The sequence below is a fragment of the Suricata suricatta genome, chromosome 8 (assembly GCF_006229205.1).
Source record: "Suricata suricatta isolate VVHF042 chromosome 8, meerkat_22Aug2017_6uvM2_HiC, whole genome shotgun sequence".
NCBI lineage: Eukaryota > Metazoa > Chordata > Mammalia > Carnivora > Herpestidae > Suricata > Suricata suricatta.
In genome coordinates, this window is record NC_043707.1 from 133402738 (window position 1) to 133428045 (window position 25308).

The 25308-nt window shown below is 54.9% G+C and overlaps 1 protein-coding gene, 2 long non-coding RNA genes and 1 other non-coding gene across 5 annotated transcripts; 3 read left to right on the forward strand and 1 right to left on the reverse strand.

Annotated features, from left to right (window-relative positions):
- Positions 1-639: 639 nt before the first annotated feature.
- AGTRAP (angiotensin II receptor associated protein) lies at positions 640-14777 on the reverse strand. Of its 2 annotated transcripts, none has more exons than XM_029947205.1 (5): positions 14651-14777; positions 6999-7033; positions 4974-5079; positions 3666-3840; positions 640-2250 (listed from the first exon to the last, which is right to left on the reverse strand). In XM_029947205.1, the coding sequence occupies exons 1-5, from the start codon at positions 14675-14677 to the stop codon at positions 2135-2137; spliced, it is 459 nt and encodes a 152-aa protein (XP_029803065.1). In that variant the 5' UTR covers positions 14678-14777; the 3' UTR covers positions 640-2134. The 2 variants fall into 2 exon arrangements, with proteins under 2 accessions (XP_029803065.1, XP_029803064.1); XM_029947204.1 differs by having other exon boundaries at positions 3645-3840.
- LOC115298430 lies at positions 14165-19627 on the forward strand. Its single transcript, XR_003911740.1, has 2 exons — positions 14165-15365; positions 19498-19627. It is a non-coding gene; the product is annotated as an uncharacterized LOC115298430 (long non-coding RNA).
- Positions 18947-19150, forward strand: LOC115300557. Its single transcript, XR_003912722.1, has one exon. It is a non-coding gene; the product is annotated as a small nucleolar RNA SNORA73 family (small nucleolar RNA).
- Positions 19628-20966: 1339 nt separating the features above from the next.
- LOC115298828 lies at positions 20967-24046 on the forward strand. Its single transcript, XR_003911861.1, has 3 exons — positions 20967-21097; positions 21542-21683; positions 23163-24046. It is a non-coding gene; the product is annotated as an uncharacterized LOC115298828 (long non-coding RNA).
- The last annotated feature ends 1262 nt before the right edge of the window (positions 24047-25308 follow it).

Consider the following 25308-nt stretch of genomic DNA (forward strand, 5'->3'; position numbering starts at 1 on the left):
CCCCCCCCCCCCCCCCGCTTTCATTCCCTTTGGAAATCTGACATATTTGCAACATACACACAGGAGCATGCCCAGTGCAAGCGGGCCGTGGGCCAGGAACTGGGAGAAACAGAATTGGAACTCAGGTTCTAGTCCCATTCCTCGAAGGCCACACCCCTCCCCAACCCAAGGCCACCTCAACCATGAACTTGAGGGGAGTTTCCTTCTAGTCCACTCTTTCATATTTCACCACATGCACCCTCATGAATGACATACGGTATTCCTTGGAGGTTTTTAAATGCATGTTAACACTCTCCCATCACACCACCATTCTGCAATCTGTTTTGCTCACAACGGGGGGACCAGTGTCCATAGAAACAGGTCTGGGGCACCTGGGTGGCTCAGAGTGCCCGACTTTTTTTTTTTTTTAACAATTTAAAAATATTTATTTTTGAGAGAGAGAGAGAGAGACAGATGGTGAGCAGGGGAGGGGCTGAAAGAGGGAGACACAGAATCCAAAGCAGCATCATGATCTTGCAGTTTGAGACTGAGATCCACGATGGGCTCTGTCTGCACTGACGGCAAGGAGCCGGCCTGGGACTCACTCACTCTCGCTGCCCCTCCCCCGCCTGCACTCTCACGCTCATAAAATACATAAACTTAAAAAGAAACAAAGAAATGTTTATTCGTTTGAACTGCTGAACCGTATCCACAGAACGAATGTACCCTGGATTATCTATCCGTCCCCTTCTGCCAGTGAAGCTATTCCCAGTTTTCCTACGGCTGCAGCCGCTCACCATCCCTCGGTCCAGAGCACAAGTTCATTCCCAGAGGTTCCCTTTGGGGCTCTTGCCTCCTGACAGCGGACTCCTAACGTCTGTTCCCTGCGAGCAGGCACCAGGCTTCAGCCCCAGGCCCTTGCTGCCCCTTTGGACAGATGGACAGAGGAGGATGGTGGGGTTGTGCACTAGGCCTTGATCTCTTGGTGCCGGGAACAAGTCAGGGTGGCCTGGGGAAGCCCAGGCACGTGAGGCCCAGAGAGCAACACTCAGTCCGCTCGGAGTGGAGTCGGACCCTGGCCAGGGGGTGCTTGGGGCTTCTGAACATGTCTTGGTCCTGATCAGCCCTGGCACCCAGAGATGGGGTTTGCCAAGAAGATGTCACCCTTTGCCTAATGACCCAACGACGTCATCACAGGCTCAAGGACCCAACGCTGCTGTCACCCTGGGAGCTTTCCAAGGGCCAGGCACTGCCCTCTGTGTAGCATCCCGTCTGGGCAGCCATCAGCCCTTTCCCAGAAGACACTGAGGTCAGAGACCTTAAGTTGCTCAAAGGCACGTAGCCAGGAAGTGGCAGAGAGAGATTCAAACTGACACCCGAGTCACCTGATTCAGAGACACAGATGCCCGTCGGCCCCACCAAAGAGGGCCCTCCTCTGGCCAGGCCTTGGCTGGGCCAAAGCTGGGTGCGGGCAGGCCCAGCTGGTCACGAGCCCAGGCTCCCTCCTGCCACAACAGAACGCGCAGCTAAGCCCAGGTGCCCTGGGGATTCAAAGGAGACCTCTTCTCAGGAACAACAGGTCTGGGACCCAGCCCGGCTGGGAGATTAAATGTGGCTCAAGACACACCCAGCTACAGGTTCCCTAACCTTTAATGCCACCGCTCTGGGAAGGGCAGCTGGAGGCTGGGGAGGGTCTCGGGTGCTGCCCACGCCTCCTACCTCCGGCCCCAAGGTCCCCAAGCACTGAGTTACAGGCAGTGAGCAGCACGGGGACCTCACTCTCACACTGCACCGCTCCCAGGGCTGAGGGCTGAGCACGACCTATAGCTCTCTCAGCTTCTGCCGGGTGGGATCAACAAACCGTGGCTAAGCCTGGGGCTGCGCGAGCGGGTGAGGAAAGAGACCAGGCACCCAGCCTTGGGCCAGTGAGCTATCCTGCAGGGAGAGGAGGCCTCAGGGAGTCTGGGACAGGTATGCGTGGGGCCCCTGGCCACTCAGGACGCCTGATCCAGGCAACCCCTGAGATGAGGAACAGGAGAACACAGTCCAAGAGGGGGGCGGTCAGAAATGTCTCTAGAACACCATCCAAGGCACAAGGAAGGCCATACAGCCTGAGCCACCTCCGCGGTCTGTTACGCTGGCCCCGGGCCCGGCTTCAGTATCCTTGTGGGCCGTGAACCCTGTTCTCTGAGCCTCCAAAAGGGTCTGTGGGCGCCTCTGGTGAGTCAATCGTCTGGTAGTCACTGCGCTCCTGTGACGGTCCAAGGAAACCTAGGGGCGGAGGACATGGGGGTGGGGGAGAAAAAATGAAGGGTGAGGGCTCAAGACATTCTACTGAGTCCACACCAAGACCCACACACCGCCACCAGGAGGGGTGAAGGTGGCAGCACCGTCCCCCCCAGCTTTCAGCACATGGGCAGCCAAGCCTCCCGTAACCGTACAGAGCAGGCATTTTGTTGCCCCCACTTTACAGATGGGGAAACAGGGTCAAAGAGATGAAGTGACCTGCCTGCGAGCAGGGAGCTTGAAGCGGGGGGACACTGAGAGTCAAGCCGAGGCAGTGCGAGCCCAAAGCCAGTGCTCTGGGCCACCGCGCTGGGCCCTTCCCCGAGCAGTGTGCGCTTAGCCACCTGAGCAGAGGGTGCCCAGCCCTGGGCCACAGGCTCCTCTCCGAGGCAGAGCGGACACCGTGTTACTGTATCCAGAAGGCCCAGAGCTGGCACAGCCGAAGAGCCCAGAGTGCTGGGCTGAAGGTGCCAGGTAGGTGAGAGGGCTCTAGGTGCCCATGCCCTCACTCCCTGCCTTGCACATTTGTCCCCTGGTCCCAAGCAAGTCCCAAGGGCTGCGGGCGCACCAGCTCCCTCTTCTGTCTAATGAGAGGAATGTTACTGGCTCCCCCCCATCCAAGTCCAGGGTAGTGCTGAGGTCAGCCAGGGGGAGGCCACAGGCCACTCTTGCGCAGGGACAGGCCACTCCTGGGCAGGTCAGGGGCCCCTCTGGGCCTCTCTTCTTGAGAGGGAACTGTGCAAGACCACCCCCCACCCTCTCTGCACTTGTCTGAGAGAGAGAGAAAGGAGATGAGAGGTCAGAGAGAAGAGGAAAATGGCCTGGCCACCGTGAGAAGAGGTACAGCTCAAAGACGGTGTTAGAGGGGCGGTGGTGGGCCAGGCGGGGGTGACAGGGATGCCAGCAGGGAGAGCACCCATGGCTCGGCCGAGGCTCCCATGGCCCATGCCCTCAGCGCCTTCTCCCTTGGCCGTCCATACCCCACATGGAGGGAGGGGAGGCTCTAGGGGTGGGGCTGGGTGCTGCCACCCGCCCGGAGCTGCCTCGGAACTGGGGCGCACCCAGCTGCATCTGTGCTCAAGCTAAGAGGGGGGTCTGGTTGCTGCCCCCCACTCTGCCCGCAGCCTGCCACTGGGGAAAGCTCCCAGCACGCCAGGATGGGAGCACTGGGCTCCTGCAGCAGAACCTTCTAGCCTGGGGGTCGGTGTCCACACCACACCCCTCCCTGCACCTCGAGCCCTGCCCCCAGGGCAAGGTTGGCTCACTGGGGGAGGGGCTGTGGGTCAGGCTAGGCAGGTTCGGGGACACAGGGATGGCCCTGCCAGCACCTGGGCTGGGGAGAGGACGGCAGGGGAGCTGGCCGCAGGCGGTGGCCTCACCAATATGGAGCAGGCGCTCACCCCCGCGCTGTCGGTACATCTGGTAGACGAAGCAGCAGGACAAGGGCTTGAACAGCAGGCTGAGGATGGCCATGCCGGCCCCGAAGCGCTCCGTGTCCGAGAAGCCGGTCCGCTGGTAGAAGATGCTGATGTGGACGATGTCCAGGAAGATGGTGGCCGCCAGCCCACCCAGAAACTGCGAGACAGACCAGGCGCAGGGCCGTGGTGACCATGGGTCACCAGGGCTTATGACCACACTGACACCCTATCATGCTCTCACGGCCCGCACATGCACTACACCAGCCCAGAGCTCTGTCTGGGCCCTCCTGTGTCCTTAGGCTTTGCTGGGAAACACGTCAACAAGCAGGCAGGCCCCTGTGGGTGAGATGTCCGACCAAGGACTGCAGCACTGGGCACGGGGACATGGGGACCCGGTCTGCACCTAGCCTGTGGCTCCACCAGAGCCCCACCCCCCACCTGTCACCCTCGAGGCCATGATGGGGCACAAGGGTTGGCTCCAGACCTCCGAGACAGAATGAGTTCACCCAATCCGTCTCCAGCACCAGGGGAATCCTTTCTCGGTCATCCTGACAGGCAGGTGCTGGAGCGCTCACCGCCCCTCGGGGTATAGTGGGTATCGGGCTCCCCCGTGACAGAGTTCAGCAGGGCCGTGTCCACTGTGACCTCAGGAAATAGAGGGGCTCCCTCTGCATGGGTGTCCCAGACACAGCCCTCCCTACCGAGCCTAGAGGTGGGTTACGGGGCACATGCTCTAGTGCGTCGGGCAGCGGCCAGTCTGGGGCACTTGGGGGGACCCCACCCGTGCCTCTCTCCAGGAAGCCAGCGAGCAGACTCGGGTCTCCCTGAGCCAGGCAGGCCGAGCAAGCAGGCCAGGCTAGTGAAGATGCATGTGGGCTAGTAACCTGGGCGGGCTTATTCACAAGGCTTCAGAAAATCGCGGGGGGGGGGCTTGGGGGAGCTCAGTAGGTGAAGTGTCTGACTTGGGCTCAGGTCATGATCTCACGGTCTGTGAGTTTGAGCCCCGAGTTGGGCTCCATGCTGACAGCTCAGAACCTAGAGCCTGGAGCCTGTCTTCAGATTCTGTGTCTCCCTCGCTCTCTGCCCCTCCCCCATTCACATTCTGTGTGTCTCTCTCTCTCTCAAAAATAAACATTAAAAAAAATTTTTTTAATAAGTAAAGAAAATGGAAAATGGGGGCCTAAGGAAAAGAAAAGATTGGGATGAGTGAGGCAGAGACCGTGGGGGCCACACACCCTGAAGCCAGTCCTCTCCTCCCCACCCCCCCACCCCTCCCCACCCCCACCTCACCAGACTGATGGCGTCGATGGAGTCCCGCTGAGCAACGGCCCACACGCCCAAGGCCAGGATGGTGAAGTTGGCCCAGGGATAGGGGCCCCCGAACGCTATGCAGCCCCTGTGAGAAAAGGCACCGGAGTCACATGAGGTGACCGCCCGTTCCCGCTCCTGGGCCTCAGGGTGCCTCCCCAGCTGTGCACAAGCAGATCCCTGTGGATTTACGTCCCGAAGGGATCCCGAATCTGGCCACAATCCTGAATCCAGCCACATTCCTCCAGCAGCTCCCAAACACCACCATCTCCTGCTGGGATTTATCTCCGTGGCCTCTGCCCACTGCTCTCTAACTTCCATTCCTGCCCTTCCAGGGGCGACGATGTCGCTCTTCTGCTAAGAATTCTCCAGCAGTTTCTCGTCCCACTCCCAGTAAAACACAGACTCTTCCCATGGCCTAAGGATCTGGCCCATGACAGACTCCCTTACGGCCCAGGCTGTGCTGTGTCCTCTACCCTGAACTTGGCCCTGTTGTGTTACTTTAGTCTCAGCCCACATGTTACCTCTGAGACCTCTCCCTGACCACCTAATTTTAAATACCACCTTGTCACTTACTAACACAATGCCCGCCCTATCTTACGTTCTGGGCTTTTGCTACCAACTACCAATGAATGTGTTTACCTATCTGTCAACCCCATAAAACTATCGATTAGCACAGAGTCCCTGCTAGTGACTGGCATCCCAGTGGTGGATGCTTTAAATGAACTCACTTATGTGCATCCATGTTCACAATTCTAGAAAGGAAGCACAAATTATCTTCCTCATTTTAAAGATGATGGAAGTGAGGCACAGAGAGATCAGGTTACGTGCCAAAGGCCACACAGCTTCTAAGTGGTGGAGCCGGGATTTGAACTCAGACAGCCTGGCCCCAGAGGCTGTGCTCTTACCCTCCGGATTCACTGGCCCTCGGCCGCCCCAGCATGCAGCGGGGCGCCTCATAAACATATGACACTGAGGTGTACCATTCAGAAAACACGCACTAAGTATAGAGGGTGTTCAGGCTTGACAGTCTTTGAATAGATCACCTGACTTTTTGGGTTTTAAGAGGCTAGTGCTGGGGCCCCAGCCCAGACCCACCAACTCGGAATCTTGGCGAGTGTGACTGAGAAAAGCTGTGTTTTGACCTTGCCTTCCGAGGTCATTAACTATGACTTTCATTGTTTGCACTATTCACCACCATTTACATGGGCAATATACCTTGAAGTCTGCAAAATCCACACAGACGCTCAACCGTTTCCAGTCCTGGTTTGGCAGAGAAATCTCCCCAGCAGCTCAACCGTCTATTGTATCCAAAAAATCAACCTGCCATCTCCGAGCCTCCCTTTGTGGCCCCAGGGATTGTGGGATGAGCACTAGCCAGGCGTCCCGCCCCCTCCCAGCTCCTGAGGGATGTGTCGTCATGTACCCATTTTACAGATGGAAAGCAAGGCCCCAAGAGGTGGGCCACTTGCCTAAGGTAACCCAGCTGGCCGATGGCTAAGCCAGGACCTGCCAAGTTCCACCTAAATCCTGAGTCTGCCATCCCTGGGCAGGAGTGTGACAGAAGGGGCCATCTCTAAGCAAGTGACCACCCTGTGTCTCAGCTCATAGAACATCCACCTGCTTGCTGAGCCACTGAGCTAACCCACAGGCGGCACTCAGCCCAGCGGCTGGCCCCCAGACACCCTCAATGAATGTTAGTGCTTATTATCGTTTCTAAAGCCCTGCTTTCACCTTCCAGTGATCTTACCAGGGAAGAAGGGGAGTCAGTAATACTGTCATTTTGCAGACGAGAAAATGACTCAGGGGATCTGAGTTTCCTCTGGAAACTGCCTGCCCCTCACACATTCTTGGGACACGGGGAGCTGGCCGAGGACGTTCTGGACTGAGGTGCTATTTGGTTTTGGAACTGGCCAGGAGACATGTGGACAAGACCCTGGTGATATGTGCAGCCAGATCCCGGGAGACATGGGGACCCAGAGCCAGGACACCTGTGGAGTCACTCACCAGGTCGTCAGCAGCCAGTGAACCAGGAGGATCGTCTGCAGCACAAAACAGGGGAGAGGGAAAGAAAAGATCTATGAATGTGACCACCATATGGTGGGGGTGGGGGCGTGGGGGGATTGCTTTTGCAGCCAGAAATCACGAGAAGCCCATCTGGCACCTAAGAGGGCTTCACAAATATCTGTGGATAAAAAACACCAGCAACAGTGAGGTGAGTGAGCCAGGGGTGAAGAAGGAAGAGGGTAGGCGGGGCCAGGGGGGCTGTCTGTCTCTCCACCCTACTCCCAGGGGGCAGGAGGGGAAGGGCAAGGGGAGATGGGGGTGGGGTGGGGACATAGGCCTTGAGGGCCTCAGCAAGGAACAGGGATTTCATCCTAAGTGCATGGAGAGAAGCTCTGCAAGGCAGCAATTTGCTATAAGAAAAAAAATCCCTCTGGCTTTTTTTCTAGATTTCTGCACGAGTCCACCCCTCTTATCACCCCATAGGTCCTTAAAATCATAGCCCCCTTTAATGGAACTGGTCTCTACTCCTGGTAACCAAAAGGGCCCTGCTTGGAAAGCAGAGGGGAGGAGGAGGGAGCAGACGCTTTGGGGAGGGCAGGGCGGCAGTAAGCTGGAGATTCCAAAGGAAGAAGGCGCTAGCTTGAGGGGTGCTAAGGGGTGAGCAGGGACCCGCTGGGCAAAGGGGAGGAGAGAAAGGTGTATGTGACAACAGGAATGTGGAGGCAGGAGGGGGAGGAGGGAGTGGCGCTGAACACACGGCCTGGGGGTGGGGGGACAGGAGCCCCAAGTCAGGAGCTTCAATGGGGTCCCAGTGGTGGGTGGGGGACCCTGGAGTCACTCAAGGGATTGGCAGGGGTCAAGCCGGGAGAGGAGATGCCAAGAGCATGGGGTGGGGACAGCAAGGGCAGGCAGAGCAAGGGTGTGTAGTGAACCACCTGGCTACTGGACTGGAGAAGGGGCAGAATGGGGGGGGGCACCTGCAGGAAAGAACCCTGGCTGGGGAGGGAGAAGCCCTTCGAGAAGAGTTACCATTTACTGTGCACGTACTCTGTGCCAAAAGCCTTCCACAACCTTTTTGGGGCCTCACAACAGCATCTGGAACAGACACTAAGCTCATTCCCATTTTGGGGTCCCTGACTGGCTCAGTTGGGGGAGCAAATGACTCTTGATCTCACAGTCATGAGTTCAAGTCCCTTGTTGGGTGTAGAGATTCCTCAAAAAAATAATATCTTAAACAAAAAAGATCATTCCCATTTTACAGACAGGAAAAACTAGGCTCCGAGGAAAAGTAAGTTGATCTGGATTCCATAGACGGCAAGTGGTAAAACGTGAGTTCAGCTGCAAGTCTGCCTCCAGTGCGCCAACTTTGTAGCGGGGGCCGGGCTTTCAGCGCAGAGGACGCGTTTGAACCTCGGACAAGCATGGACGTTTTCTGCGCACGAGGGAGGTGAAATCCAGAGCAGACGGCTGGCATGTTGCGCTTTCATTCCTAGTGCCCAGCGCAAGTGAACCTAAAAAGCTCAGGCGCCATGGCCCCAAAGCAGCTCACAGACTCAGAGACTAACTCTCTTTAGAGACAGATGCTCCTGGCTTCATGGCGGTCCCAGGACTCTGAGAAAGCCAAGTCCGGACCCTATGGAAGACTGGTCCTAGAAGGAATCTTTGTGGGGCGCCTGGCTGGCTCAGTTGGAAGAACATCTGATTCTTGGGGTTGTGAGTTCTAGCATCTGAACTCTCAGGGTTGTGAGTTCAAGCCCCACACTGGGTGTAGATATTACTTAAATAAATTTAAAAAAAAAGGAACCTTTGCAGTTGGCTACCTTTGTTTACTACTGAGCACTTCCTAAGTGTTGGACCCCATACTAAGTACTTTCTGTATGTGAATGCACTTGATCCTTACAATCCACGGAGGTGTCATTTATAGTTGAGAAAACTGTGGCTCCCTGTGTCGTTGGGACTGCCACGCCTCACTGGGCCTGGGCGGGTGTGCTCCTCCCATTACCAAGATGGGGAAACTGAGGCAGAGAAGTCTTAGTCTAACATGGGTTTCTTTCTTCTTCTTTTTTTTTTTTTTGGTAATGTATATTTTTGAAAGACAGAGTTGGAGCGTGAGCACAGGAGGGGCAGAGAGAGAGGGAGACACAGAATCCAAAGCAGGCTCCAGGCTCTGAGCTGTCAGCACAGCGGGCACGTGGGGCTCGAACTCATAGGCTGTGAGATCACGACCTGAGCCCAAGTCGGACTCTTAACGGCCTGAGCCACCCAGGTGCCGGTTCCTTTTTTTTGTTTTGTTTTGTTTTGTTTATTTATTTTGAGAGGGGGAGGGGCAGAGAGAGAGAGGGAATCCCAAGCAGGGTCTGTGCTGTCAGTGCAGAGCCCGATGCAGGGCATAATGTAGGGGAACAGGAGAAAATGGGGGATCTCACGAACCATGAGGTCATGATCTGAGCCGAAACCAAGAGTCAGTCGCTTAACCGACGGAGCCACCGGGGCGCCACCACCACAGGTTTTTTCCCCGGAGGCTTAAGGATGCGGTCTAATAGCGCTAAGTTTCTCAGACATTTATCCTTGAACCCAGCATCCCTGGCACTTGCTAGGCACCCACCCTGAGCACCCAACGGTGAACAGAGCAGCTGTGGATCTGTGCTACCCACCCCCCGCCCCCGAACTCATATGTGGTGGGGGACACTTGCTGATCAGATCATCACCTCCAGTGAGACCCTCTTCCTGAAGGCGGGTGATAGCAAAGGAAAAGGAGCCTCATTCTATAAGAGGTGGGGTGAGGGCCGTGGGGTGGTTAGGAGGCTTCTCTGAGGGAGCGACTCTTAAGCAGGGGATTAACTAGGGGCAGAGATCAAAGAAGAACCTTTGAGCAGAAGGGAGCACCTGCAATGGTTCCGTGACACAAGGGAGCATGGAACATTCTGGAAACTGAAAAGAAGCCAATGCAGTTGGACAGGAGAGCGGAGGACGGACTGGAAGCAAGGGGGGCGGGGGGAGGCAGGGCTGGGCCTGGGAGGTGTGGGAAAGAATTCTCATCTTTATCACAAGAGCCAACCACCACTACCCGGTATCTCTTAGCAGGAAACCCTACCCGCAAGAGGGGAGAAGTCCCGCCTCAAAGGCCACAGCACGTGACCAGCCGCCAGGATCCTGGTGTCCGGCTTTTACGCTAAGAGAAGACACTGAGAGCACAGGGGAGGCAGCTCACATCACCACCTTCCTCCTGGAAATCAACCCCTGAGCCTCCCACACCCTTGGCTTCTATTCCAGAAACCGTCTTATTAATTTCCAAGACCACACACACAACAGGTCTTGAACCCACAGGTGCTTCCTGGCCCTGCAGAGCTGTGCCGGATTAAGGCGAGATGAGAAACAGACCCCCAGGGTGCCAGGTGATACGCAAACCAGTGGGGAAATCGCTCTGTGTCGCCTGTGAGATACGGATTTTTCCTGGAACCGGAAAGACCTGTAATAGGCAGAGAGCGCCTGCCTACCGTCCAAAACAGTGCCATCTGTTTGGGGAAGAAGAGAGTGCAACCTGGAAATACTGAGGATCCTTAAAGACGTACTGCATCCCCATTGTGTGATATCACTTTTGTTTTATAAATATTTAAGAATTGTAGCACCTTTTGATCATGTCTCTTAAGCCCCTGGGAAAAGGAACCCACACAAGACGAAGCCTCAGTTTCCCATCTTTGTAAAGAGGGGGCACACCCTAGGCACACACAGCCGAGAGCTCAGGAGAGCTCCAACCAGAAACTGAGCCAAGTGGGCCCTGCCCTTCCACACCGGAGGGAACAGTGACTCACCCCCTCCAGCTGTTGGGGGAGGTTTCTGGTAACCAAGGGGCACTCAGGTACTTCCTGAGACTGGGGGCGGGGGGCTGGGCTTTGAGAATGTGCCTGGGCAGCCTTTCTCGGCTGGAGAGGAGAGAGAGAGACTGAGCTCCTGGACTTTTCATACAGTGCTCGGCACAGGGGGGCTGCCTGGCTCTTCCCCAGATAGCACCCAATGTGTCAGAGGCCTGGGGAGGGGAGGGCCAATGGGCCACGGCAGCCAGGGCCAGAGGATGTTGGATTGGAGACCTGGGTTCTGATCCAGGGGCCAGGTCCCTTTGTGTCTGTGCCCCAGGGTCCTTCTCTGTGAAATGGAGGCAATACCTATGTGCCCATATGTCCCGGCGGGGTGCCTGGACTACAGAGAGGCAGTATCCATAGTCATGCGTCACTATCCCCATGAACAGGCATCTTGTAACAGCGTCAATAACACAATTCCTGTCACTGATGAGCACCTGCCTGCCATGTGCCTACACCGCCCTGAACCCTTGGCCTGTGTCATCCTTGCAACCGGATGGGGAAGTGTATTTAATGCTCTTTTACTTACGAAGAAACTGAGGCAGTGAGAGATTAGGTCATTGGCCCAAACTGTAACACTTATAAACAAGAGAACTCAGATGCAACTCTCCGAATTGGCCTGTCCGGTCTGAGGTTTTCTGCTACTAAAAATGTAACGCGCCACCAACTTCTGGACGCCTGGAACCTCCTCTTATCACCCCAGAAGAGGGTTTGTTTTTATCTTCTTTTTACAGTGAGGAAACATACTCAGAGAGGTTAGGAAACCTGCTCAAAGTCACACAGCTAATAAGTAGCAAAGGCTATGCTACCCTGTCGGGATCTGGAGGAGCAAGGGACGGGTGTATGGGAATGAGGTTTAAGCAGAAGGGAAGGCTAAGGGGAAAGGAAGGGGTTATGTGGACCATGGCTTAGATCCTTTGTTTGCCGCTAGAGGGCCCGTGGGCGAATGGGGTGGGGGGTGGGGGAGACTCCTAGGTCAACATAGTTCTATGAGTCCTGTGTAAACATTCAGCAGCCTGTTATGTGAGGCAATAGGCTCCCCCAGAGCAGCTGAGGCTGAGGGTCCTGGGTCAGAAGACCATAGCGGGGACGCAGAGTCAGACAGTGGCTAACCGCCCAGGCAATGAAGCCAAGTATGTGGATTTGATCCTGGCTCCACCAGGCAGAAGCTGTGTGATCTCGGGCAAGTCACCTGGTCTCTCGGATCTGCTGTTTGCTCATCTGTAAAGTAGGGACACTAATGCCTGGGCCATAGCATTATCACGTGGATCTAGTGGCACAGAGAGGTAGCGATGTACATGACACAACACAGGACACCCAACACAGTGCCTACAAGACAGTCAGCCCTCAGGACCCGCCATCGCCATTACTAGCATCAGGGTCGGCTTCCTCAGTTTTAACCCCAACGCTGCTACTCCCTGGAGACTTCTCTGAAAGGTCTTTTCTCCCAGCCCTCAGGAACCCAAGTCCACTCTAAGCTTGTCACGATGTCATTTCTGCAGCTCAGGGCTTGCCTTGAGGATGGGGCTTGGTTAGGGACTGCCCTTGGTTTAAAGGGCCTGGGACAGCTGTTTCTTTCACCTGTCACCACTGACCACTCTGGCTGGGCTGGGCACAAGTAGGCATCCAACCAGTTGCCAAGAAATGGATGAAATGAGGGAGTGCAGGGCCACCGGGGTGCATTTTCCCAGCTCCCCTGGGTTCCTGATCTCAGAACATCCCACTTAGGTGTCACCAGGCAAGAAGTCAACAGCGCTCTCCATAGGGTGGCAGATTTAACAAGAACACCCAGTTAATTCTGAAGTCAGTTAATAAACTGTGTTAGCACGCCCCAAACACTGACTGATACTCATGCTCAAAAGTCACTCATTGTTGGGGCGCCTGGGTGGCTCAGTCGGTTAAGCGTCTGACCTCAGCTCAGGTCATGATCTCATGGCTGGTGGGTTCGAGCCCCACATAGGGCTCTGTGCTGACAGCTCAGAGCCTGGTGCCTGCTTCAGAGTCTGTGTCTCCCTCTCTTTCTGACCCTCCCCTGCTCGCACTGTCTTTCTCTATCTCTCAAAAATAAATAAAAAAACATTAAAAAAAAGTCACTCATTGTTGAACTGAAATGCAAATTCAACTGGATGTCCTGTATGTTACCTGACAAACCCTAGCCCCTTGGAGCCTCCGAGAACTTACTTATCTCTCATTGGTAGCATCAGAGACCTTTGGAAACATGGGGTCTGGTTCCCAAGACAAGGGAAGGACCAGCCATTTCACTCCGGGGCACCGAATGCCAGGACATACCTGCGGGTGCATGTGGCCTGTCAGGCACCTAAAGTTGCTCAGAAACAAAAGAAACCCCAAAGAGTCTCAGCCTTCCCGGCAGATGGAAACCAGCAAGGCAGAAGTCAGCCCTAACTGGCGGCCAGGGATAAGAACATGGCTTTGAAGTCTGACCCCAGTTGGTTCAATGCCTAACTCCACCACTAGATCCCCGTGGGACCTCGGTTTGTCACTTATCTGACCTCAGCCGCAGTTTGCCCATCTGTAAAAGGGTGACAATATCGGCTTTCTCAGAAGGTGGCTGTGACCAAGTAAACAACCACAGCCGCTCCAGGAAGAAGCAGGGTTCCCCGCTATCTTGGTTCCTGCAGCTCTGTCCGTCACCGGTTCCCTCGTAGTAATTATTTCAGGCAAATCTCTCATCAGAGAGAAGGCAGCCGACACTGAGTCACACTGCCGGGCACACAGGGAATACTGACACCAATAAACCCCAGCTGCCCTCTGCGAGCCTCTTTGGCTGAAAGTTTCAGGGAGGGAAATGGGATTAAGGAAAATCAGCCTACGTGAAGTCCTAACACAGTCCCTAACAACCCACACACGGATTATGTGTTGTCTTGTGGGGACACCACGCGTGCTAAGTGCTTTGTCACTGGTGAGTCAAAGGCCATTCGTGGGTATAGATGGCCTCAAGGAGGAGGGCACCCAGACCCAAAATGGCAGGTCTGGCCCAAGGCTCACACCTTCCTGCCCAAAGCTAAAGGTCCCGGCCCCTCTGTCGCAAACTCAGCGCCGAAGCAGGGCCCGCCGGCGGTGGGCGGGGCGAAAACGAAGAAGCCGCTGGCATCTCGAGCGGCCGCAGGAAATGAAGCCACCCCAGAAAGGCTCTCGGCGTTCTCCTAAGAGTACCCGGTTGGGGTTTTCTGCATTTAAGTAACTTCTATTGGAGTTCCTATTTCTTACGAAATAAGGACGCTGGGTTGATCAACTGCGGAAAAAGCACTTGTCTGGAATTTCGGATTTTTTTTAACCCGATTAAGCCAACAAAGGGGCAGGGCGGTGCTCGGCGTGCAGGTGAAAGGTCTACCCCCCTCCCTCTGGCAAAAGGCAGGCGTCCAGCCGCAGACACACAAACCCCCTCGGGCTCTCGGAGCCGCCCCCAGCCCGCGCCTCCCGCCCTCTCCGGGGGGAGTCTGGGCTCCGAGGCCGAACCGATCCTCCGGCGCCCGGCGCTCGCGGCTGGAGGCGCCGACTCCGGAAGGGGGAAGGGGAGGCCCCTTCCCGCCCCTGCCGCCTCCAGCCCCTTCGCGGTCTTCCCTGCAGGCCCTTCCTGGATCCCTTTCCTTTTCCGGTCTGCGCATCCCCTTCCCGGCTCGGGTCCACAGACTCCTAGTCCCTGCTACCCCTCTGGCCCCAAGCTCTTGATCCCCCTCACCTCTAAAAGCCTTTTTTGGGGGGGAAAAAAAAGCAAACGCCCAACACACTCTGAAGGACCCGCCCCGTCCGCACCCGCGCCCCGCCCGTCGCCACCTTCAAGTTCACAGTAGGCAGCTCCATCCCGACATAGGCGGAGGGCACCGGCGCCGCGGCCGCGGGGGCTCCTGGGCTCCGAACTCCCGAAGCAAACTTGCCTCGCCCCGCCCCGCCCGCTTCGGCCACTCCACCTCCAGCTGTGCTACGGGCCACGTGAGGCGGCCACGTGATCCACTCCCGGTTGCCAGGAGACGGCGTCGGGCGGCTCCCGCCCTCCTCCAGGTTTCCAGTTCAGGCTGCCTCCGAGGCAGTTCCCGCCGGCGGTTGGAGAATGCTGGGATTTGCTTCGCAGGGGGCGTCAGATCTCGCTTGGATCGCCTGGATCGAGGGGACGACCTGCGGCCAAACAATTTGGGGGAACGTCCTGGTGCCAAGAGCCGGTGTCTCGTCTCTGAGGGCACCGTGTTTCCTCCCTGTTTCCCAGTGTCAAAGTGGAGACATTGACAATACCCACCTCATGAGGTTTAATGGACTCGTCCATGTTGATAATGAAACAATTATTCGGACACTTTATGAAGCCTAAGGAAGACTGTTGCCATCAGGGTATCTCAATGGGGAAACGTGGAGAAGCTTCCCTCCCGGGACAGCAAGGACCGGCACAATGGGAGGCGTCAGTGGACAGAGAATACCTAGAAGGGACATCAAGAGTAGGGAGATTCTTGCTAAACTGACCCAACAGGATTCTTGTTAAAGGCAGGCCAGGACACCAAAGGTGGGGGACGGGGAACCTGATCAGATGCGGAGGGGGATCAGATATCAGGGGTGTGGACAGTCTCACTGACTGTGGGATTCTTACCAACCTGGGTCTGCAGTCCCGGCAAAGACAGGCCGGATACAGAAGGCCAGGCCTAGTCTAGAAGAGGGCTCAGAGGTGGGGGGTGGGGGGTAGTTCACAGGAACAACTAAAATCTGATCGAGGATCATGTCTTTGTCAAGGTAAAGTGCCCAGAGGCGTGCCTACCACTCAGTAAGTGAGCAGTACCTATGGGCTCTTGTTTACGGATGCAGAAGGTTATTACCACCCTCGTTGGGGCCCACTTGAGTCAGTATACCAAAACCTTTAGGAATACCTATCTGGGGGGCGCCTGGGGGGCTCAGTTGGTTAAGCGTCCGGCTTCGGCTCAGGTCATGATCTCACGGTTCGTGGGTTCGAGCCCCACGTCTGGCTCTGTGCTGACAGCTAGCTCAGAGCCTGGAGCCTGCTTCGGATTCTGTGTCTCCCACTCTCTCTGAGTCTCCCCTGCTCGCGCTGTCTGTGTCTCTCAAAAATAAATTAAAAAATTAAAAAAAGAATATCTGGCTGGACAGCAGAAAACCTACAAGACACCTATCTCCAGAAGGAAGAAGACTGGAGAAGAAAAAGATTTTATCTAAACACTGTCTGCCCCTCAACTGTAAATGGAAAGAATTGAGGAAGGAAAGGGCCGTCTTTCGTGGCACCCCCTTAGACTTTTGACTGCCCTCTCCCCACCCCAGACAGGAACATTCATTCCCCCTCCCTCCATCTCCCTCCCCACCCCGTCCTTCACCTATAACCGGAGAAAATGTTCACTTGGAGAGCACCAGCTTCCATTAGAGTCAGTTGGGGTAAGGGTTCCCTCGGGGTGCGTCTGAGTGCTTGTTCTTGTTTCCAGGAGGGACAAACCTCGGGGGGGAGGCTGCAAAACTACCTGGGATTGGGGGTGGGGGGCGGGGCGTGGGAGGGTCATGAGATCACAGCAAGACACATCCTCAGGGGCACCTGGGTGGCTCCGTTGGTGAAGCATCGTCGGACTGTTGTTTCTGGCTCAGGTCATAATCTCACCGTGTGGGATCAAGCCCCAAGTGGGACTCTGCCCTGCTTGGAATTCTCTCTCCTCCTCTCTCTGCCCCTCCCCTGCTCAGGGCACACACGCACATGCACTTTCCAAACAAAAAACATTAAAAAAAAAAAAAGATACATACTCTTTCTGGAATACAGGGAGATTTCAGGCTTCAGGGCCCACTGGCCTTATTTAATACCCTGTTTGGAGACACAGTCCTCCAGCCCAGGAAGGAGAGACTCACAAACCTGCCACGGTGACTGAGAGCTGGCAAAGGGCTACAGTTTGATTTTTCGGGATTTAGCACCCAGCAGAACAGGTGTTTGAATCCAGGCTTTGCCACTTACTGTTCGGCCTTGGGCAAGTTGCTTTGCCTCTCTGTGCTTTTTTATTTTTCATGTGTAAGAGGAAGATATTAATGGCAACTTCCTCAAAGGGCTGTTAGTGATAAATACACAAAAAGCATTTAGAATAGTGCCTGGCAGATGGTAAGCACTAAATCAGGAGGCGCTACTATTGTCATTAAGTATTAGTTATCGTTAATTATTGCTATCAGATACCTAGAAGAGAGTAATTCCTCAATAATGGTGGATAATATAACACTATACTATAATTTATCCATTTTTTTCCCTAAGAAAAAGTCCCCATCTACCTCAGATCCTAGAGGGGTTTCATCCAAGCCTGTAGGGGTATAAAGAACTGCAATCACATTAGAAAGAGAGAATAAAAAACAACTCCTAGGATTAAAGCTGACATTTATGAAGTCCTTATTTCGTGGCAGACACTGTGAAAAGTGATCACAATGACCCCATGGGGTAGGTGCTGTCCTCAGCCGTCTTTACAGTAAGATGATTGAGGTTAAAAGAAGTTAGATTATCCAAATCACTGGTGGGTATGACACTGGCCTGGGGACCAAGGAGGTCTGGCTCTGGGACCCTGACGTTCAGCCCCTCATTTCCCCTGCCTCCATCTGGGGCAGGGAATACGGCCCAGGCTCGGATGCAAAGGATGGAGCAGGGCAAGCAGGGGAAAGACAGACTTCGGATGGCTGGGTCTGTGGAATGCCCTTGAGGCTCACACTGTGACACTGCATTCTTCCCCACCAGCTGGGGCCAGAGGCGTGGGGGAAGGGGCAGTAGCCGCAGCTGGCTGGGGTTGGGGGGGGGCGTAGTTCACAGGAACAAAGCAAAGTGACTATTTTCAAAGGAGTCAGAGTTTCTGCCATGACCCAATCCCGACTATGGAAGGACAAATGCCGCCCCCCCCCCATCATATCCCACAAGGCTTTGGGGTCATCGCTTTAGTGAGCACAGATTTGGAATTCAAGTTTAGATTTGTCACGTGCCTCACCAATCCTGTGTACCTCAGCCAAGTTTTATCTTTGTCTTGTCAGTACTTTGAGTACAGAGAGAGACTTCAGAACAGATTCATTCAGTCAGGGGAGAGTTACTGAGCACCTGTTTGGGTAAACATATAGGGGCAGAATGACCAGATCCCATGGTGGATCACATTTACTTTTTTAAGAGATTGCAGCTGTTTTCCAAGGTGATTGTGGCGTCCTATCTTTTTTTTTTTCTTCGTAGCACTTACCAATATCTGAAGGTACTGCCTTATCAGTGTACTTGTTTACTGCGTATTATCTGTCTCCCCCCAACTAGACTGTAAGCCCTAGGAGGGTGTGACATCCTCAGTGCCTAGCCCCTTGCCTGGTGCATATAAGCACTCAGGGAATGGACCGACACACACCAGCTGAACAGATATGTGTGCACCACCTCCCATCACAGACATCCGGGGACCTGCCGCCCAGCTCCCTGCTCATCCTCAGGGTGCACCTCACGGTCAGGGTCTGCCAGAAAGCCGCTCAGACAGTGGCGCTGGTTACAGGTGATGCACATAACATAAAACAACTAAGGCAGGGAATCTACCGGACTCCATTTTGGAAAGGCTCACGTCTTAAATATTTTTCATGTTTTTATTTTTGAGAGACAGAGAGAGACAGCACGAGCAGAGGAGGGTCAGAGAGGGGGAGACACAGAATCCGAAGCAGGCTCCAGGCTCTGAGCTGTCAGCACAGAGCCCAATGTGAGGCTCGAACTCACAAACTGTGAGATCATGACCTGAGCCGAAGTCAGATGCTCAACCAACTGAGTCCCCCAGATGCTCCACTAATGTTTATTTTTGAGGAGAGATAGAGAGACAGACAGAGAGAGACAGAGCACGAGTGGGGAAGGGACTGAGAGCAAGGGAGACACAGAATCCAAAGCAGGCTCCAGACTCCAAGCTGTCAGCACAGAGCCCGACACAGGGCTTGAACCCACAAGTTATGAGATCATGACCTGAGCTGAAGTTTGATGCTTAACTGGACACTTAACTGACTGAGCCATGACCGGTTTTTAAATAAGCTTTCCTCAAATTCACTTGTGTAGTATGGGGTGGGGAAAAGTCAAATCTCTGGAGAACTGAGGGGTGATGCTGTTGAATCAGAGGTCTTGCAACGTGGGTGTCCCGGGAGGTCACCGTCCCCGAGCGCTGTCCAGATGGCAGAGGGGAGCACAGGGGCTCAGCCCGTGATGTGTAGCCCTTTCCCATGATGTTAAAGATGAAGCGGGGTCTAGGGTCTCCACTTGCATATTCCGATGGCTTCTCCAAGCCCTGGGGACAATGGCTGAGGGGACAAACCATTAAGGAAACATCTAGAAAGCAAAAAAGAAATGGGGCACCTGGCTGGCTCAGTTGGTTAAGCCTCTGAGTTCGGCTCAGGTCATGACCCCACGGCTGTGAGTTCGAGCCCCACGTTGGGCTCCGCTCTCAGCACAGAGCCTGCCTCGGATCCTCTGTCTCCCTCTCTCTCTGCCACTCCCCTGCTAGTGCTCTTTCTCAACGATAAACATAAAAAAAATAGCAAGGCTCTCTCTCTGCTGTCTTTCTGTTATGCCCCCTTCATTCCTGTTCTATACTTTGCATCTGTAGAAGCCAGAGAAGCAATGTTCCCACTTCTAGGGGGAAGCAAACAAGTTAGTCATTCTCTGAGTTTGGTCCTAGGCCTCGGACACCTGAGAACACCTAAGAGGCGTCAGATCGCAAGCACCTTCCAGGACATCCGCTTCGAACAAACCTCGGCCGACGCTGACTCCCTTCAGCGATTTATAAAACAGCACCTGGTATTCCCCCATCACTCGACTCGTCTTTGATTGGACCCTACCCTGGATTTCCAAAGGAACACGTACCCTAGACTCCTTTCCAGTATAAACCCTCAGCCCAAGCGACAATGAGACTCACTCCCCATCCGTTTCTGCGTCTCCCAGACACTCCCATCTGTTACACTTCTGTCACTCACACTGTTCACTGAACTCTGCTTTCGCTCTCTCTGGCACGCCCTTGATTTCTAGCCTGCGCGGAGCCAAGGAGCCTCTTGGCTGGGTCTGAGCACCCCTACTCCCCCTGGGTTCTCAGTCTGAGCCCCGGTGCATCAGAACCACAGTCATCTCTTTCCCATGGTCCCTTGCTCCTTTGGGTGAAGGTGGGTGTTTGGGGATCCCTGCGCGGCCGCCTCCCGGTATAGCTCCTGGAGCTTCATAAACACTCAGCAGGCAAATAGCTGCGCTCCTGCTATGAAGAAAACCACAAGTATCTTTTTTTTTTTTAATTTTAACAGTTATTTATTTTTGAGAGACAGAGACAGATCATCAGGGGAGGGGCAGAGAGGGAGGGACACACAAATTGGCAGCGGGCTCCAGGCTCTGAGCTGTCAGCACAGAGCCCGATGCAGGGCTCGAACCCACAAACTGTGAAATCATGTCCTGAGCCAAAGTAGGATGCTCAACCGACTGAGCCCCCCAGGCGCCCCTGAAAACCACAAGTATCTTTCAGCGTCTCCCAGCACATCAGGGCCCAGGATAAATGCCTGTTGAATCAATGCATCAGGGAAAACCCCTTTGGTGGGGGAGGGGGAGATGCCCATCCCCCTTTCCTACCAGCAAAGACCTCCACATTCCAGCCTGATGCCCAGCTTCCAACTTCAACACCTTCCCCAACCCAGAGCTGCCACTTTGCATCTATGCCCGCTTCATCTTAGCTACCTGATCCCTTGAATTTCTTTCTGCCTCTAGACAGTGGGGACAGTGGTAATCAGTCCCCCATGCTGCGTGAGGCACAAAAGCTCCATATATGAAAAGGTTTTAAGCCAGTTTCCAAGGGTCCTTCAGTTCTGAACCTCCTGGAGGCCCCCTGTTATGACGAGCCCGCTACTTCCTTTCCCCGAGGGGGTAAATCCAACTGGAAGAAAGACAGCAGAGAATGTAACCAGAAACACTGTCTGAAAGTCACATGCGCGGTCACAACGCAGAACCCTCTGCAAGAAGCACATTAGAGAAGGGCGGAGAGCGAGTCGTGGCCTCTGGTGGCACGGAGGCTCTTTCTGGGATTCGATCCGGAGACCCATCCTCCAGGGTTTGTGTTAGCTTGTCACATGTCACGTGTCCGCTCTGTGTTTTTTGGCCTAAGGTCTGGCGGGGTTGGGAGTATGTTGGTCAGTGCTGGCCTTCAGATTGGCGCCTGCATTCCTCTTCCTCTTTCTGAGGGCCAGCTGCCCGCAGACAGCAGGAAACACGGGGCAGGAGCTGAGGGGAGCGGACGGAACCCGGTAAGGACTGGGGGGGAGTGGCTCTCTCGGGCTCCCAGGCTTCAGCCCAGTCCTTGGTTGATACCGAAACCATCAACTGCCGTTATGACTGTTATCACTGTGTCCACAGCACCATTTAGTGAGAGCCAGGAAAGGGACACGGCCCCAGGGGAAGCATGTGCCCAGAGGGAGTCGGCTTGGGCGATTCTGCTACTTCTTTCCTGGGTTTGCTGGAGGCGCCTGAACGTTGCTGGGAGGCGGGAGAGGTCTCTGGAGGACACATTTATTTTTTGTGATTGCTCAGAACAAAGGGGGATGGATTCCAGAACATTTGTCCCATTGGCACAGAATTCGGCATCTATGGCTGACTTCTGTAGCCCCCCTCAGGCTCCTTGAGGACTCCCCCTTGAGCCTTAAAATGAAGCCCAAAACTCCCAACGCCCCTTGGCTTTGCCGCCTCAACAGGGTCCTGTGAAAATGACTGCGGGCAAGCCCCATTTTGGCAAGGCCCTGCCAGACACGTAGTGATATCACCCTGCCCCGCCAGACACCCGTGTGCTCAAGTCAGGCTTCAGAGAACACAGCAGAATGCTCTGTGGAACTCTTGGTGAGTGTGGAAAAGCAAAAGAGGAAATTGCGTCCTGTTCCAGGAAATAGAGGTTAGACAACAGCCAGAGCGAAGGCGCACTTAAGAGGCTGTTGCAAGACCGAGCCAGTGCGCCCCTCCCCGTGGCTCTGTTTGTCCTGGACATTTTCTTCATTCGCTTTGTCTATACTCCAGCAACCCGCTTTATGCCATCGTGGTTGCGCATGCCCCGGCTCTCATGACGCACCTCCTGTCTCCCACTGCCTGTCCTGGTTCTGTCCTCAGTTCAGCTTGCTGCCTCTTTCCCCGTCGGGCTCCCTCCCATCTCTCTGCGGGCTTGGGGTGGAATTTCAAGGAAGGCATTTGAGGGCTCTGGCTACACCTTGCTGATTGTCAGACACACACACAAGGCCAGTTATGGGCCCTGGGCCCTGCCGCCCCCAAGATGCCTATCTGCCGTGGGGGTTTGTCCCGGTGTTTGCTTTCACCCCCTTCTGCTGGGCCAGCTCAGAGCCAAATGCCTTTTGGGGCCAGGTCTGTGGCAGGCTCTCTGAGGTCTCACGTTCCTTGCTGGGGGGCTAAGGGAGGCTGTGACCGTGCAGGGGGAGAGATAAGAAAAGGGAAGCAGGTACTGGGGTCAGGCAGGGTACCTCCATGGGGGCTCCACCAGTGGGGAAGCCCCTGAGAGGGAATCTCAACCCTCTCCCTGTCTACACTGAGGGGCCTTCTAGAAGGCAGCGTTTGGTTCTGGCAGCCCAGGGCCGGGGCCTACCCGGCAAGACTCCTGTCCCCTGCCGGCCCCATAAGCAGCCTTGGTGACCCCGCCTGCAGCTCCTGTGACCTGGGGTCTGGGTGGGGGCGGGTGGGAGTGACCAACTCCTCATAGGTGCCCGGCAAACTTGTGGCATTTGAGAGGCAACATGAAGTCAGTGGACACAATCAGGTTTTGGAGTCTGAAAGACCTGGGGGGCCGTCCCTGGTACGTCTACTAAGTACCTTCACTACTTTGGAGAAGTGGCCGTTAGTTCTCCACGTTGAGTTGTCTTGCTCTGAAAAAGCGGCTCTAATACTACCTAGCAACCCAGGGTTGGGGGCGCCTCCGGCCGTGAGCACCAATCCACAAATGGAGGCCACAGTTGTTTGGATGGATGTGTTCCCTCTCTAAACATGTCTTCCGCCTTGTGCCAGGCACTGACGCAAGGTCAAGGCTGGGGCCTGGAGAGGCAGTTCAGGTCCACAGTGCCCAGAGCTGACCAGCCTGCCCTGCTAAACTGACCCATCACCAGTGGGGAGGGGGCTCAGGGGTCCCACCATGGTCCCCCAGGCACAAATACGTGAGTTTCAGGATACACCAGCCCAGAGGGGGAGGGTGGAGAGAAAGGAGCTTCTCTGTTTAGCCATTTGCCTACCCAAGTGTCCATCATACGACCTTCTCCCACCCTTCCCCTGCCAGGATTTCATGTCCTGAGACCAGGACGTGTGTTTCCATTTATGTGACAGATAGCCGTCACCGCTGCCGCCTGGCGCTCAAGCTGGTAAAGGAGTGGGGGAGCCCAGAACTTCAGGACACGCCAAAAACAGCTCTGCCGTGTGCCCAGGTGCTGTGATCCAGAGCTGAAAGCATCCATGGGTTTCACGCCCCTCTGTGACGATGAGTTTCCTACCTCAACTTGGCTGGAAGTGGTATGCAAGGATTTCATCACGCACTAATCTAGGTGCCGCAGTGAAGGCATTTTGCAGATTTGGTTAATACCTACAAGCAGCCGACTTCTAGGAGAGTACCTTCAATAATGTGGGTGGGCCTCGCCCAATCAGTTAAGGGCCTTAAAGAGCAAAGACTGAGGTCTCAGAGAAGAAGAAATGCGGTCTCGAGATCATCGTGTCAACTCCTGCCTGGGTTTCTGTCCAGTTGGCCTGCCCTATGGATTTCAGACTTGCTGGCCCCTGTAAGAGTGTAAGCCAGTTCCTGAAAATAAATCTGTGTCAATAGATTTGGAGAGAAAAGAGATATATAAATACACAAAGCTATATAAATACAAATATGCTATTAGCTCTGTTTCCCTGGAGGTCCTGGCTAATACACACTCAGTCCAGCTGCCTGATCCCCTGAGGGCAGCACCCAAGCTGCCAGCAGAGAACTGAAATCCCTGTGGCCTTGAGTTTGGCCTTGACTCCTCATTTCAGTACTGCTCTGACCCTCATTAGTAGAAATGGATTTGAGTAGACATCCTAGGGCAGAAGGGGTTTTTAAAAGCCTGGCACACCTTCCTGCAGCCACGGACCCAGGGATCAGCAGTATAGGTGAGGGGGGGGTAGCAATCCATAGATCATGGGCAGATGCAGCCTCCTGCCCTTCTGTATGAATAAAGTTTTATTGGAACACAGCCACGCTCATGTATTTGTGTATATCCATTTGTGGTATTGTCTGTGGCCACCTTGCACTACAGTGGCAGAGCTGAGCAGCTGGGACAGCAAAGGGACGGACTTTTGCAGCTTAGATGAAAGGCAACTTCTTGGGCTTGGTTTCCTAGAGTCATCCCGAGAGAGAGGTTCACCCGCTACGTGGGGCCTGAGTGGGGAGGAAAGTGAGCTCTCAGGAAGGTCTGATGAAGCAATTCTCAAACCCAGGGCAGGGGGTTTATCAAACATGCAGATTCCCAAGCCCCAGCCCTAGAGAGTCTGAGTCACAGGCCCAAGTGGGGCTCAGAGACCCCAGAGGATCCTGATGCTGGGAATCCCAGGCCCATGTTGTAGAAACCTTGGATCAGGGTGTTCCTCCCGTCCCGGCTGCAGAAGCCAGTCTCTGAGTGGTGCCCGGGCCAGGAAAGCCCCACAGGGACACCAGGCCCTTAAGAACATCCCATATAGACACCTGGGTGGCTCAATCAGTTAAGCGTCTTGACTTCAGCTCAGGTTATGATCTCACGGTCCAAGCCCCGACAGCACAGAGCCCACTTCAGATCTTCTATCTGCCTCTCTCTCTCTTTCTTCCCCTCCCCAGCTCACACACACTCTCTCTCTCTTTCTCAAAAGTAATAAAATAAACATTAGAAAAAAAAGGGCATCTCCCGTCTGTGGTTACCCCAGCCCCCAAGAGAGTCTGGACCCTGGCCTGGCGTGAGAACGCGGAACCACTGAGACCCAAAACACAGCCTTGCTCTGTATTATGATCAGCGGGCTCAGCAGGGCCTGCTCAGTGGAGCCAGGCAGCCGTGGCTGGAGCTGCCACAGAGATAAGAGATGTCGCTCCTGGTGTCAAGCCAGGCCGCTCCCTGGCCAATTCATGCCCTTTCCCACGATGGCATCGGAGACCGCTCCGGTGGCGGCACTTTGCTCCCCTCTCCACCCTGCTGAAGCTGCCGTCTGCTTTTCTCTGCACGTGGCCACCCAGGCCCTGAATGAGGCCTGCCTCTAGGACTCGCCTTGTAGTCTCTGGGATCCAGGGGAGGACAGAGACTCTGTCTCGTTTCCTGCAGAGCTCTGAGCAAATGCTCAAAAGGAGGCAGAGGAAATGCTAGGCTTAGAGTCCCCTCCAAATGCCCCGGGGCGTGCTCCCTGCCTGCACACATGGATCATCTTCCGGGGAGGCAGAGAGAGACGAGAAAGCAGCTAATAACCATTGGCTCTTTATTTACAGCTCACGAGA